At 54.6% G+C, this 13,702-nt stretch overlaps 1 protein-coding gene across 3 annotated transcripts; it reads right to left on the minus strand.

Annotated features, from left to right (window-relative positions):
• Positions 1-618: 618 nt before the first annotated feature.
• RHOG (ras homolog family member G) lies at positions 619-13,468 on the minus strand. Of its 3 annotated transcripts, none has more exons than XM_082626955.1 (2): positions 13,079-13,468; positions 619-1,857 (listed from the first exon to the last, which is right to left on the minus strand). In XM_082626955.1, exon 2 carries the CDS (start codon positions 1,787-1,789, stop codon positions 1,214-1,216), a length of 576 nt encoding a protein of 191 aa, XP_082483081.1. In that variant the 5' UTR covers positions 1,790-1,857; positions 13,079-13,468; the 3' UTR covers positions 619-1,213. The 3 variants fall into 3 exon arrangements, with proteins under 3 accessions (XP_082483081.1, XP_082483080.1, XP_082483082.1); XM_082626954.1 differs by lacking the exon at positions 13,079-13,468 and adding an exon at positions 12,686-12,806; XM_082626956.1 differs by lacking the exon at positions 13,079-13,468 and adding an exon at positions 12,018-12,256.
• Positions 13,469-13,702: the final 234 nt, after the last annotated feature.

Raw genomic sequence — 13,702 nt, forward strand, 5'->3', positions numbered from 1 at the left:
ACTGAGGGGAGGGACAGGCTCCAGGATGGAGGGAATAAGTCCATGGTAGGCTATGATTCCATGTGGCATTCCCCACCCCACCCCCCGACCCCCATAGGCCTGGAGTCTCCTAAGGCTGGTCCAAGCCTTGATTTGATGAGCAGGAGTGACTGAGCTATCCCTGTAATGACTCCAGGTCTGGAAGCTGGGCTACCTGGGAGAGTCTTAGGTTGAGGCGATGGCCTGAGTTCCAGCCCCAACTCTGTCAGTAAAGAATTGTCCCCTTGAGGGTATAAGGGGACAGCTCTGAGATGCACGACTGTGAGAGCACCTACCTAGCAGGCTGATGGCTCTCAACCCCTCCCTTTCTGAGTCCCAGATCAGGAAGTTTTTCCTCATGCTTTGCATCCCAGTCTACTACAGAATATGTGGCTGGGCCCCAGAACAAGACTGGCCCCTCCAAGGGAGCCCAGAGCTTTGTTAGGGAAATTGGGGGGTGGGGGGACCACAATGAAGCCTATTGTCCCCTGTCCCCTCTTGCAGGAAACAAAAGGCTCCCAGTCTCTGGGGAGCCCTAGCCCATGCCCGGCCCCTGCCCAACCCCCCCATGCCCAGCACACAGGGAGGAGCCAGCACCACTGGAGACAGGAGGTTTTATTGATGCTGATGGGGGTAGGAGGGGCCCCCAGGAGCCCAGAGCGGGTGGGGGTGGGGCCGAGTCAGTCAGCGGATGCGTAAGGCCTGGGCACATGGGGGTAGGTTAGGGCACATTCAGCTTCCTAGGAGTCTGTGGCTCCTTCTCTGGGGAGGGGAGAGAGCATCTTGGGGGGTGGGGGGCAATTTGAAGAGCAGCGAGGGAGAGGTTAGGGATGGCTGAGAGCTCCTAACCTGAGAGAAGGCACCACAACAGGCAGCAATATCTGTGTGGAAAGCTGGATCAACTGGTCAGTAGGGGAACGTGGGGAGGAGGCACTGGGTTGGCTTCTTGGGGAGGGGTCCGACCTTGGCCTGGGTGAGCTCTTGAGCATACCTGGTGTTCCCAAGCAGAGTGGGGCAGGGCCCAAAGCCCCTTTCCCCATGGGCCTCCTCAAGGAGAAAAAGGCATTCGGCAAGCCTCCTTGGCAAGGGGTGCCAGAATTAGTCCTTAAGGCACAGCTGGGGGCAGACAAGGCGCCAAGGCACAAAGGCACAACTGGTGGCGGGGCAGGGGCAGCCTCCAAGCTGAGTGCCAGGGTCACAAGAGGACGCAGGACCGCCCACGTTTGACGGGCGTGGGGTTGAGCACGGCCCGGACAGCCTCGGCAAACACTTCCTTGACGCCGTCCTGCTGCAGGGCTGAGCACTCGAGGTAGCGCACAGCGTGGATCTGCTTGGCCAGCGCCTGGCCCTGCTGCGGTGTGATGGGTGCCTGGCCCTGCTCCTTCAGGCGCCGCAGGGTGTCAGGCTGGGCTCTCAGGTCCTTCTTGGTGCCCACCAGGAGGATGGGCACGTCGGGGCAGTGGTGGCACACCTCTGGATGCCACTTGTGCCGCACATTCTCATAGGAGGGCGGGCTGGCAATGGAGAAACAGATGACAAACACGTTGGTCTGAGGGTAGGAGAGTGTGCGGAGGCGGTCGTACTCCTCCTGGCCCGCTGTGTCCCACAGGTTCAGGTTCACCGTGCGCCCGTCAACGGCACTCTGGGCGCTGTAATTGTCGAACACTGTGGGGATGTACTCCTTGGGAAAGGCGTTGGTTGTGTAGCAGATGAGCAGGCACGTCTTGCCCACAGCCCCATCGCCCACCACCACACACTTGATGCTCTGCATGGTGGGTGCAGCTGCTGCGGTGGAGGCTATGCCTCCTTCCCCTTCTGGGCCCCTCTGGATGCAGTGACCTATGGACAGATGAGAGGGATACTCTTGGTTAGGGAGGACTCTATCCACTGGGAAGAAAGGATGGGGGCATACAGAGGGAAACCAGCTCCAGTTCTTTTAACCTGAACACCATCCTGCAGTCCCATCAAGACAGACCTCAGAGAGACAGACACGAAATGGGAGACAGGCCCTGAGACCACACAAAGATGCTCAGGGATAAAGAAGCTGGCACTAAGGTGTAACATATTATGTGAAGCACATACGTTCTGATGCCAGACTGACAAAGGTCAAAATCTGGTTCTCCTATCTCCTAGATGTATGACCCTGGACAAATTACTTAACCTATGTCTTATTTTTCTAATCTGTAAAATGGGGATAAAACAATACCTACTTCATTGGGTTGTTGTGAGGATTATATGAGTTAACTCATGTAAAGCATTTAGAACAGTGCCTGGTCATAATAAGCATTCAATAAGTATTAGCTACTTTTATTTTTCCTCCAGGAAGTATAGACACAAAAGGAGGGTGCGCATGTGTAGGGATCTACCAGATCCTCTGTCAGATATGGACCCCTCCCACCGAGTAGACTGGAGAGGGCTTCTAGCACAAGGCAGCTGTCCCAGGTCACTCTGAGATGCAGCCATAGGCGGAGCCTCTCCCAACTCAGGGCCCACCCTGCCTAGTGCACTGATGCTTCAACTCCAAACCTGACATCTTGGCTACTGAACGCAAACCAAAAGGTGCAATGAGAAACCTGCTGAGTAGGGGCACAATTCTCTAGACAGTTGCCCTGTCTCAATCCAGGGTACCCTGGGGATGGGGAAAAGGAGGGAGAGCTTACCCCATCGTTCTTGGAAGCATGGGAAACCCTATCTGGCCACACATACCCAGGCTGGCAACTCAGTGTAGGAGAACCCTGGAGACCGAGCCAGGGCTGGAATTTGGTCTGGAATCTGTGTGTGTAATGATGAATGAGGCAAAGGCTGTGGCTCCCTTCTGCATCTTCTCTCAAGGTAGGGTGAGGCAGATCCTCCAAGCCCAGCCAAAAGGGATGAACAGAAGAGTAAGACAAAAACTTCATTTTCCCCTTAATCTTCTGTCCCTTTCCTGAGACCATGGGCTGTGCCTCTGAAGAACTTGAGGGGCTTCCAGACTCTTGGGTAGAGAACACAGTGCCATTAAAGCACTACCACTGAGAAGACATGCTGGAATCAGACCGGTCAGGGATTCTAATCACAGCTCCACCAACTAGTCATGTATGATCTCGGGCAACATATTTAAGTTTCCTGAGCCTCAAATTTTCTCATCTGTAAGATGGGGATAATCTTGCCTGTTGGGTTACAGTTGGTCAGAGGATGAAATGAGCTAACATGTAGAAAGTGTTTGGCATGAGGTGTGGCACACAGGAAGTGTCAAATAAATAAGCTGCTGTAATTATCAGTGGGGTGAGTTTCAGAGGAGTCCTAGCTCCAGCCATCACCCTGGTCACCTGGGCAGCTCACAGGGCCTTCAGGTGAGGAACTGCTCTTCTGAGTTGTGGAAAAGAACAGAGCTTCCGGAAACCCCGTGATTATTTATACTGCTGTGGCAAGGGTCCTCCTCTAATTGGCTACTTCCTCTCAGCCATGGGGGACTTTTTCTAGCTAGTATGTGACTTCCTTTCCCTGCTGCTCTCTCACGACCAGGCCCCTGCTCCCTGGGAGGGGACAGTCCTGTTTCAGACACACCCATATCTCTTAAGTATCCCCCACTCCACCCAAGCACCTTCACCACTGGCCCATTTTCTCCATTTCACTTTATACACAGCAAGACTGCACCCTGGTCTGACAACCCCTTACCCGCCAGCCTGACCTCTCAACCACTGGTTCCAAAGCCTCAAAAATCACATTGGGAGGGGGAGGGGGAATCCGCCACTGGGAAGTGGAAAAGGAACTCCATGGTGTGGAACCTGCATAGGATCCAGGGCTTGGTCCCAGCTCCCTCCCAGGCCCCAGCCTCCCCTGGGACCAGCTGGGAGGGAAATGAGTTCATTCTATGAGGTTGCCTCTCTGGTTCACAATAAAAATATTTTCATCTTATTTGCATGAATAAGTGTGTGTGTTCAACCTCAGGAGAGAGGATAGAGAGCCCTGGGGTATGGATCCAGGAAGAAAATAAGGACCCTCTAGGGCAGTAGAGAATTTGGGATTGGGAGTCAAGAGAACTAACCTAAGTCCTAGCCCCAGCTCTGCTCTGCTGCTGACTCACTGTAACCAAGCATGAGGCACTTACCCTCTCTGAGACTCAGTTTCCCAATCCATGAACTGGAGAGAAAAAAGCCTGTGCAAGGGTACTAAGTGGATGAGATGAGACATTAAGGAATCTGGGAGCAGGAGATAGGACGATGGGGATAGGAAAGGCCCGCACGGGATGCGGGTGGGAGGGCTGATCAGTCAGCAAGTGCGTTAAGACCTCGGCACGTGGGGGCAAGTCAGGCCACATTCATCTCAGGATTCTGTGGCTTCTTCCTTGGGGGAGAAGAGACAGCATCTTGGGGTGGCGGGTGTTGGTGCCATTACTTGTGTCCACTGGATTTTCTAGGAGACCCCAGCATCTCGAAAGCACAACTCCTAGGCCTGTAAATCCTCAGTTCCACACAAAGCAGGGGAGTGGGCATGGCAGTGTGACGGGGAACTCTTCCCCCTCAAGCCCAGCACTGGGCTGGCCCAGGCAGGAAGGCAAGGAGGGAACTCTGGCCGGCAGTCACAAGGCCCAAGAGACTACAAGTACAGCTGGCTCCAGGCAGCTTTCTAGGGAGGGCTTATCAACCAGCAATCAGTAAATCAGCCCTCAAAGGAGCGAGGAGGGAGAGGGAAGCTTCCGGGCTGGCAAGGGAACAGGGGCTGACACCGGAAAAGGATCACGAGTGAGGTAGTGTCCAGAAACAAGCAGGGCAGAGGCAGTATAGTAGAGGGCCAAGAGCACCTGCACCTGAATCTGACCTCCTGGGTTCACCTGCCCACTCTGCCACTTGATTAAAAGCCCTCACAAGGTACAACCCTTTATAGATCACAATATAGATCATATTACATTTTTTTGATCCTTATAACAACTCACTGGTACTATTCCTATTTACAGGTAAGGAAACAAACCCAGAGCAGTTAAAATAACCCAACGTCACACAGCTAGTCAGCACGGGAGCTAACACAGACCCCAGTTTTGCAATCCAAAGTCCTATGTTTTCCTCAATGTGTCACGGAGCCTCCAAGTTACCCCTTAGCAGCTGACTTTGTGACCTTAAGCAAGTAAGTCACTTCCCTTCCTGGAACCTCAGTTTCTTCATCTGTACAACAGGCATGATAAAACTCGCCCTCCCTCTCTCAAATGACAGCAGTGAAGATCCTGAGCACAGGAATGAATGTGCTTTATAAATTCGGAAGTGGGGTGCACAGAGAAGGTGGCAAAAGCAAAGTCTTTCATACCAAGAGGCAGGAATCATTGAATATGCAGGTGTCTGAGTGGTAGCGGCAGCCCAATTCTCCCTCTTCAGGTCTAGTTTGGACCCTTATCCTCTCTCCCAGGACAACTCTTTTCTCTGAAATCCTATGGCCTGAACTGGGTCAAGTAAGTTCCCACAGCTCATTTAAGGAGGGCACATGCTAAAAGGTAGGGTCTAGCCTGTACCACGTAGGAAAAAGGGACGGTCAATGCTGCAGGGGGCCACACAAGGAGAGTGGCTTGCCTAGGGTTGGGGATCGACTGTGGCTTATTAACCAAGTCCCCCCCCCTTTTTTTTTTTAAAGAAAAGAGGCTTTCCCTGGTGGCGCAGTGGTTGAGAGTCCGCCTGCCGATGCAGGGGACATGGGTTCGTGCCCCGGTCCGGGAAGATCCCACATGCCGCAGAGCGGCTGGGCCCGTGAGCCATGGCCACTGAGCCTGCGCTTCCGGAGCCTGTGCTCTGCAACGGGAGAGGCCACAACAGTGAGAGGCCCGCGTACCGCAAAAAAAAAAAAAAAAGAAAGAAAGAAAGAAAAGAACTTTTGTTTAGTAAATAAATAATATTTGCAGATTGGTATAGTATTAACCATATTACAATGACTTGTTCTGGCTTTCGATTCCCAGCTTAATTCAGATCATGCCTGGTCCTTCACCTTGGCATTCAGAATTCTTCATAATCTGGCAGGGGTTTTGGAGTCAGATAGACCTGGGTTTAAATCCTAGTTCTGCCACGATGAGCTAGGTAATAGTACCAACCTTATAAGGTTGTTATACGGATGAAGTGAGTTAATGCACAATGTATATATATAAAGCAGGTGCTTGCAATGTAGCTCCCTGCTCCAGAGGGGTCTACATTGTCCTGTGTAAAGAAGCCAGGATCATTCTGGCCTCTGAACTTTTACTCTTGTTGTTCTCTCTGCCATTCCTCCTCCCCTCTCAAATCTTCCTGACTCAAGGCCTAGCTGGTCTCATGGTCCCACGAGGCTACTGAATTCTCCTTTCTTTGAGCTTCCACAGTATGGCCACCGTTTACATCCTTCATTGGGTCTGTGTGACTCTCCTTCTCCAGTAGTCATCCATAAGTTCCTTAGCTTGTGGATGCCCCCCCAACCCCGACCAATACTGAAGCTTGAGCTTCTCGACTCCCCTACAGAAAAGCTAAGTATAGAGTTTCTGACCTGCTTGCTTCTGTCCGTGTTACTGAGATCTGGATAGACAGGTCAGAAGCCCAGAACTGGACTGATACCCCCCCAGTCAAAACTGCAATGCTGAATCTTTTTGGACAGCAATGGCAGCCAAAAGCTTTGACTGGGATAGGAAAAGCTTTCCTCCCAGTAGCAGCTGGACCTGGCTGCCGCAGGGAGCACAGCCCATGGGGCTCACCCTGTCTGAGTGTAGTCCCCAGAGCCCAGCTTGTACATAGTGGGGCCTGGTCTTGGGTGTGGCCCAGGCAGGCCCAGAATGGGGGAGGAAAAGGAAGCAGTGGATTGCCTGATTGCCAGATCTCCTGATTGCCAGATCTCTGTGGCCATAATAGCAGGGGAAGTGTCCCAACTGGGAGTGGAGGAGGGGAGGAATAGGCCCGAAGAGATGGGGGAGTGTGGAGGCAACGGGAACTTACTACAGCCTTCTAATCTGCCTCCCTGACATGGGGGATCCCCTTCTGCAACCCTCGCTGAAACTCATTCTGACTATAATCCATCACTCTGGGTATTCTGATCCTAAGCTCTGGCCACATCACCCTGATCCTCTCTACAAGCAGCCTCTACGTTCTCTTTCCCAAAACACATCAAGCAGCCATATTCACTGTCCGGGTGGGAATCCAGTATTTCTCCCCCATTTCCATCCTTCAACCCCCCACCCAGCAGCTCAGAAGACTCAGTTGCCTCAAAGGATCCCCCAGTTGGTCCTCCAGCGCCAAGCACCATTGCCACCTCCTTCAGGGAAGTTTTGTAAATCACCCAAGTCACAAAAGACTTATCCCATCCAAGGTCTGGTCCCATTTTCTCACAGGTGCATTATCTTAGTCACGTGGAAGCTGATCTGAATCTTATCTCTTGTCACTAGACTGGGAGGACCTAGAGGGCAAGGTCCCGGCTGATCTGTCTCCCCAGGCTGAGCACAGCACACAGTGGCTGTCAGTAAAAAGCTGAATGAACTCAATCTGTCCTTCATGTCTTTGCACATGGGAGCTCCTCTTCCTGGAATTCTGCTTCCTGCCCCCCCCCCTCACCCTACCCCACAGCCTCCCAGTCCTTCAGGGCCCAGCTCCACTCCCCAGCTGCTCCGGGACACCACAGCCACCCCTTCTTCTGCCCTACCTTCCCCAGCACGGTTATTATGGTTCCCTGTGCTGAACTTAACAGGATGCCTCATGAGGAGGGAAATCTGTCCTGCTTACTTCCAGAAGCCCAGCAGAGAGCTGAGCAAAAGCTGCAGACGGACACACATCTCCTCCCTCATCAATTCAGATTTTGACTCTGGAAACGAGGAAGAGCCTCCATGCCCAGGAGACAGCAGATGAAGGTAACTAACTTCCTCCCCCTGAGGAGTACAATTTAGAGTAATGAACACTTTGGCTAGATTGCCTTGTCCTCAACTGCAAGGGTGAGAGGGGTGGAGCAGGCATAGCTCTAGCCCAGTGGTGATGAGGAAGATGCGTAGGAAAAGTGGTCCTGATGAGGCTAAGGATTGGGAATATCCGAAGACCAGGATTGGTCAAGGATGAGGCCAGGGTCAGGGTCATGGTCATGGTCATGGTCAGTGTTAGAAACAGCTTCAGAAGCTCTGCCAGTCTGTCTGTTTGTTTTGAAGGGAGGAGTGGAGGAGAGATGGTACGAAGAGGCTCAAAGGGGCTGCAGCTGGGCTAGGAGGAGGAAGCTGGGGGAGACATGAGGTCAGTGTGGGGCTGGGACCAGGCCAAGGGCTGAGTCTCTCTTTTTCTTCCCCTTCTCCCATTAGCAGGGGCAGAACCCAAGACAGCCTAGTTCCCAGCCTTAAAAAAAATTCACACTGGAGAATTCTCCACCTCTTGCCATTCTCCACCCTTCAGCCCCTGCAGAGGATCCTGCACTCCACGGATAGGGTAAGAGACGGGGCGAGTTGACTTGACCCACTAGGAACTGGAGAGGAGGAGGAAACAAGACAGCTATAGCTGGGAGGGCTGTGGGAGGCTGGGACCCTTTCACTCAGTCCCAGTTCCCTTCCTTCTTCTCTCGGTGTCCCAGCACCTGGGATGCTCCACACACAGTACGTCCCAGGGTTAGGGCAGCTCTGGCTGGGGGAGCTGAGACGGCTGCCCCTCCCCGACCAGGCAGCACAGAGGAAGGCCAAACACTTGCTTCCTCCTGCCCTCCTCCTCCCCACCTAACAGCAGCTCAGCAGTCCTGGGGCCCCATGAAAGGCCCGTGAAGTGGCACTTCCTTTGCCTTTGCTCATTTCACACGAGGCTGTACAGAAGTGCCACCCTCCCAATCCTGCCTCCCCCACCTGAAAATACCCACAGAGAGACCCAGGGCTGCCCAGTCCCCTCAACCCCGCCCCAGATCTGAGGGGGTTTCCACAAGGGAAAAAAACATCAGGGAGGAAACTCCGGCATCTATTTTCCACTGTCAGTTGAGGCAAAGCTGGAGCAGGGCACCGGGTACCCCCCACATTGCTGAGCCCTGGCAAAATCCTTGACACTCTCTGCCCTCTTCTCTTGTGCTTTGGGGAAAGGGGCCACAGTACTTGTCCCAGACAGATACTTAGACCTGTTCAAGGCTGGGCCCAGAGTCAGGGGCACAGCTATGAGGAGCCTCTTGAGGGAAACAGTCAGAGCTATCAGTATTCTGTATGCTCTTTGGAAGTATTGATAGGCAACTTCTTAATCTTGAAGCTGAGCCACAAGAGACAAAGCTGACTAGGGTTATACAGAGGGTTGCAAGCAAATCCAGGACAAGGACCTGAGTCTCCTGACCTCCAGCCTGGGAATGGGCCCACCTCTCTGACCTCATTCAGGATGACCCTACCATGGTTTATCCCTTCAGGAAATGGGCCAAAGGGGCCAGGTTGGCGTCTGAGCCCGTTTTGCTTCCAGGGCCTCATGCCTAGTCCGTGCCGGGGCATCCGTGACTTAGAACTGACATTACTGGACAGACAGCCACCCTGAACTAGCCGAGGAGAGCCTCCTCTAGGCTCAGCTCCTGGGGAGATGCCCTCCCCCCATGACATGAGGACAAAAGAGGAAGCTGGACCCTGGACAGGAAAACCGATCTGTTCTGGGGAGGCGGCCCAGGCTTTGTCTTTGGTTTCCCTCTTCACAGAACCCTACAAGCCTCACCACTAACGGGTCTATACGCTGTATGGAGAGGGGTCTTCAGTCTGGGACCACATCTTCTTCCCAGTTGCCCTGCTACCCTCATTCTTATATCTTCCCAACTGTCTCGCTCCAGCCACAACCTCTCAAATCTTCCTACTTATTACCCCCTAAAAGCTCACACCAGCCACCTCATCTGCCTTAACACCTTGCCAGAAACAACTCTCCGTATTCTCAACCAGGATCTGTGACAATCTTGTATCAGCCACTTCTGTTCATGTCAAGACCTTGACCATATTTCTTTAGCGAAGACCTCAAGGGCAGCCTCCCTTGAGGAATAGAGCAGGCACATATCCCCCACCCTCATCCCCCCACAAAATATTTCCCCACTTAGATTCCTCCCACCCTGGTTATATTTTTCCAGCAGTGAATTTCATGCAATTAGCTCAAACCTCCAGTGGGGCCAGATCTTTCCTGGGAGAACCCTGTCTCATCCATCCTGTCTTCACCCTTAAGAGTCCTGTGGGTTGCTCAGTTATCTAAAATAAGTACTGGTTTGGCAGGTGGGGAGTCAGGACTCCTGGGTGGTTTTTTACTGAGCCCTGATGCTGGGAAAGTGCCTTGCATTCATATCCTTCCCTGAGCTGGGATTTTTATGTAGGTCCCTGGGATTTCCTGCTGGGGCCAAACCCGCCCTGTACCTCCCAGAATCAGAGTAGCAGAGACAGGAGTGTGGAGGAAGGGACAATCTATGGGAGAGGGACAACGGTGAGAAGGGAAGAGGACAGAATGGGGAACAGGGATAGTCCTTAAATCTAGCTGTGCTTGAGAATCCCATAAAAAATAGCACTTGCTCCCCTCCACTTCTCTTTTCTTCTAGTGGACAGAAATGAATAGAGTAGACTTGAGGAGGTAGAGAGAAGTAGGATCTCTCAGCATGCATCCCAAAGGCTTAAAGAAGGAGCTCTAGAATGGGAACAGCAAGAGCTTATAGAGCCAGTCTGGACTGTAGTTAGACTTGGAAGAAATTCCCAAAAGAGAGGGAATTAGGGTCCTAGGTGAGGGGGGAATATTAAGGATGCGTGAAGGCAGAGGGGTGAGCAGAACTCCAGAGAGCTTCCTGGTCACCAAGGCCTTGATGCAGCCCTGGGCACGTGGGAATCTGGCCTGGGAAGGCCTTGGAAGGCAGCAGAAAAGAGGGGGCAGACACCTTTGCCTCATACCCTTCTTTTTTTCCCGAATTGGAACTACCACAGTTAATACTGAACTTAGACCAGCTATAGTCTTCCCTCCAGAATTCTGCCTTTACTCCTCCCTTTCCTTCCATCATACCTAGCTGACCTGGTCCCATTGTCCCCACCAGGTGGTGCTGGAACCAGTGAGCACTGGAGTCAGAGACCTTTAGGCTGTCCCCCAGCCTCCAGGCCTGGCCTCTTGATCAGGCACCCAAGGGTCCGGGGGATTTTGATTTCCCACGGCCTCTCTCACCAGTCCTATTCCTGTGTCACTCTACCCTGATACGCTGACTGCTACAGACTGCTTCCTCCTACCTAACCACAAGCTCACCCACTGCAGGTTCCCTTCATTCTGCTGGCTTCCCCTGCTCTGGGCCCTCACAAGGCTGAGGGCAGTTATTTTGTCTCCAAAAGATAAAGATGTGGACACGCAGACACTTGCATGCACATACACATATACAGAGGTTTTCCAGCCCTTTCATCACCTCTACCAAGGGGAGTCTTCAGCCTGCCTCTCTGAACTAGGGAGGTCTGAAAAGCCTCCCCAAAGCTGGAGATAAGTGGCAGAAGGGAAAGGAGAGAGAGGGATCCAGAGGAATGAGGGGAGATAGAAGAAACAGAGGGTGGATATGTGTGCAGGAGCCAGAAGCTGAGCACGGAAGGGAGGGGTAGGCCACTGGGAGAGGACAGAGATGGACAGAGAAGCAGGGTAGGTGAGAGGTAAGGGCCCAGGCATGACTGTGGGGGGGAAAAGGGACGGAAGAGAACGCAAGAAGAGGGTGACGGAGGGTTCGTGTCTGAAGTCTGACAGAATCTGAAGAAGGAATGGAGGAAGACAGAATGAGAACATGTAGAATTCAGGGACTAATAAAGGGGACGGGGGAAGAGCAGGAGATGGCTCCTGATCATCTTCCAAGGCTAGAGCCTCGTGCTGCCTCCCAGAAGCCCTGTTCTCTCCATCTCCTGAAACCAGTCCTGCTCTCCTCAAGTCCTGCTCTCCTCAAGTCCTGCTCTCCTGATGCCATCTCCTCAAGGACTATCAGTACCTCTGAATAAGAGTCCTTTCACCTCTAGTCACAGGGCAAGACCAGGTCCCTTCCTTCCTCAGTTTACCCCGCAAAGACAAAGCACTAGGCAGTTAGGCACAGCCGATGTCTGCTCACTAAAATACCTGTTGCTCTGTTCCAGGGATGGAGAAGTTGGGTCTCAGAAAAACAGACATAAAGAGAGAAGGATTGGGGTCTGGGGGCTCCCCCACCCTCCGCCTGAGCGCAGAGGACCCTTAGGTTGCAGGCTGCGGCTGTGGGTCTGGACCGGCTTCGATCTTCCAGGGAAGGAGCTCTTTCTCCGCAGCCTCGGGCTTCAGAGGCAACAGACAGCCTCTCTCTCTACCTCACAAGTGTCACAACTGCCAAAGCAGAGGGAGCGCCTTCTCTAGCCCAGAGGCCCCTTCCTCTCAACACACTTCGTAACAGCCCCCTGCAACTGCTGGGGGCACCCCACCTCTGAGTCCCATCTCCCAGCCCTAAGCTCTTCCACTCAGAGACTTTTCTCTCAGAGCGGGAGACCCTCCGACCTCAGGAGTTCCTCGCGGCTCCCGGGGGCCGGTACCGCCGCCCTTGGTACAGGAACCCACCGTCCCCGAACCGCCGCCGGCTTGCAGTGGCCCGTCCCCGCCCCGCCCGGCCGGCCGCGCCCGCCCAACTTGAAGCGAGCCGAGCACCACCCGCCGCGGCCTCCCGCAGCCAAACTTCCCGGGCCCGCGGCCACGTCCAGTCCGGGGCCGGCCAGGCTCCCCTCCCACGGACCCCCAGCCTGCCGGCCGGAGCCAAGCCTCACCTGGTGCCCTCCCCGCCGCGGGGGAGCTGGTGGGCGGCGGCAGCGGGTCGGGGCTGGAGAAGGAAGTGAGAACTGGAGGCCGGAGGAAGTGGGGGGGGCGGGCCGGCCGGCGGGGCGGGGCGGGGCGGGGCTCGACAAGGAAGTCCGCCGGCCGGTTCCCCCCCCGCCCCGGTCGCCCCCACCGGGTGGATCCCCAGCCGGGTACTGGGCTCCCCCACCCCAGCCCTTTACCTCTGAGGCCCTTAAGGTCAGTCCTCCCAGTCCCCTTCTTGCCACCTCCACCCCAGCAGAGGCCCTAGCCTAGGCGCTTGGCTTTTGTCCCCCCTCCCCCTATCTCGCCCCCACCAACCCCTGCGGTAAGATGCTGTGAACAGGCGCCCCTAGGCCTGGTACCTTCAGTCAAGCCCAGGGATCGAGCGATGGCCCAGGCTGGGGGTTGGCCAGAATAGGTCCGGCTGGGGCAGTCCCCACCTCTGCCCCGAGCCCCGGGGTAGTGCGGGGTGGCGGTGATTCAGCAGTGGGAAGGCCCCAGACCCCTGGGAAGGGTGCGGAGACTGGGGGAAGGAGAGCTGGCGTCAGCACCCGGGGAAAGACAAGATCAGCAGAGGCGCAGGCGGAGCCGCGGGCCCCAAAAACAGGATGTCGTGTCGTCGTTCCGCACCCGGCGGCTCCGCGAGCCTGGGCTCTGGGGAGGGGGCGGGGCGGAGTCAGGACGTGGGGCTCCCCTCGCACCCTCTTCTCGCTGAGGCGCTCAACTGCTTGGGACAGAAGGGCCGCACCCAGTCCTGAATCTTGCCGGGGCTCTGGGGACCGGCGGGTGGGCGGACTCGTGGGCGCCCTCTGGTGCTTCTGCTCCCTGGCCTTGCTCGTGGAGCTCTGACTTGAGACAGAATATCCGTTCATCACAAACTTTCTGAGTGCCTACCACGTGCAGAGCTGCGTGCTAGGTGCCTTGCAGGAGAACAGGCAGTAACGAAAGGCTCCCTGTCTCCAAGAGGCTTTCCAGATAAAGAGGAA

The sequence above is a fragment of the Mesoplodon mirus genome, assembly GCF_964341445.2.
Source record: "Mesoplodon mirus genome assembly, chromosome: 7".
Classification (NCBI taxonomy): Eukaryota; Metazoa; Chordata; class Mammalia; order Artiodactyla; family Ziphiidae; genus Mesoplodon; species Mesoplodon mirus.

Excerpts from the sequence above, each read along its gene's own strand:
- RHOG (XM_082626955.1), bottom strand. The coding sequence starts at position 1,789 with ATGCAGAGCATCAAGTGTGTGGTGGTGGGCGATGGGGCTGTGGGCAAG.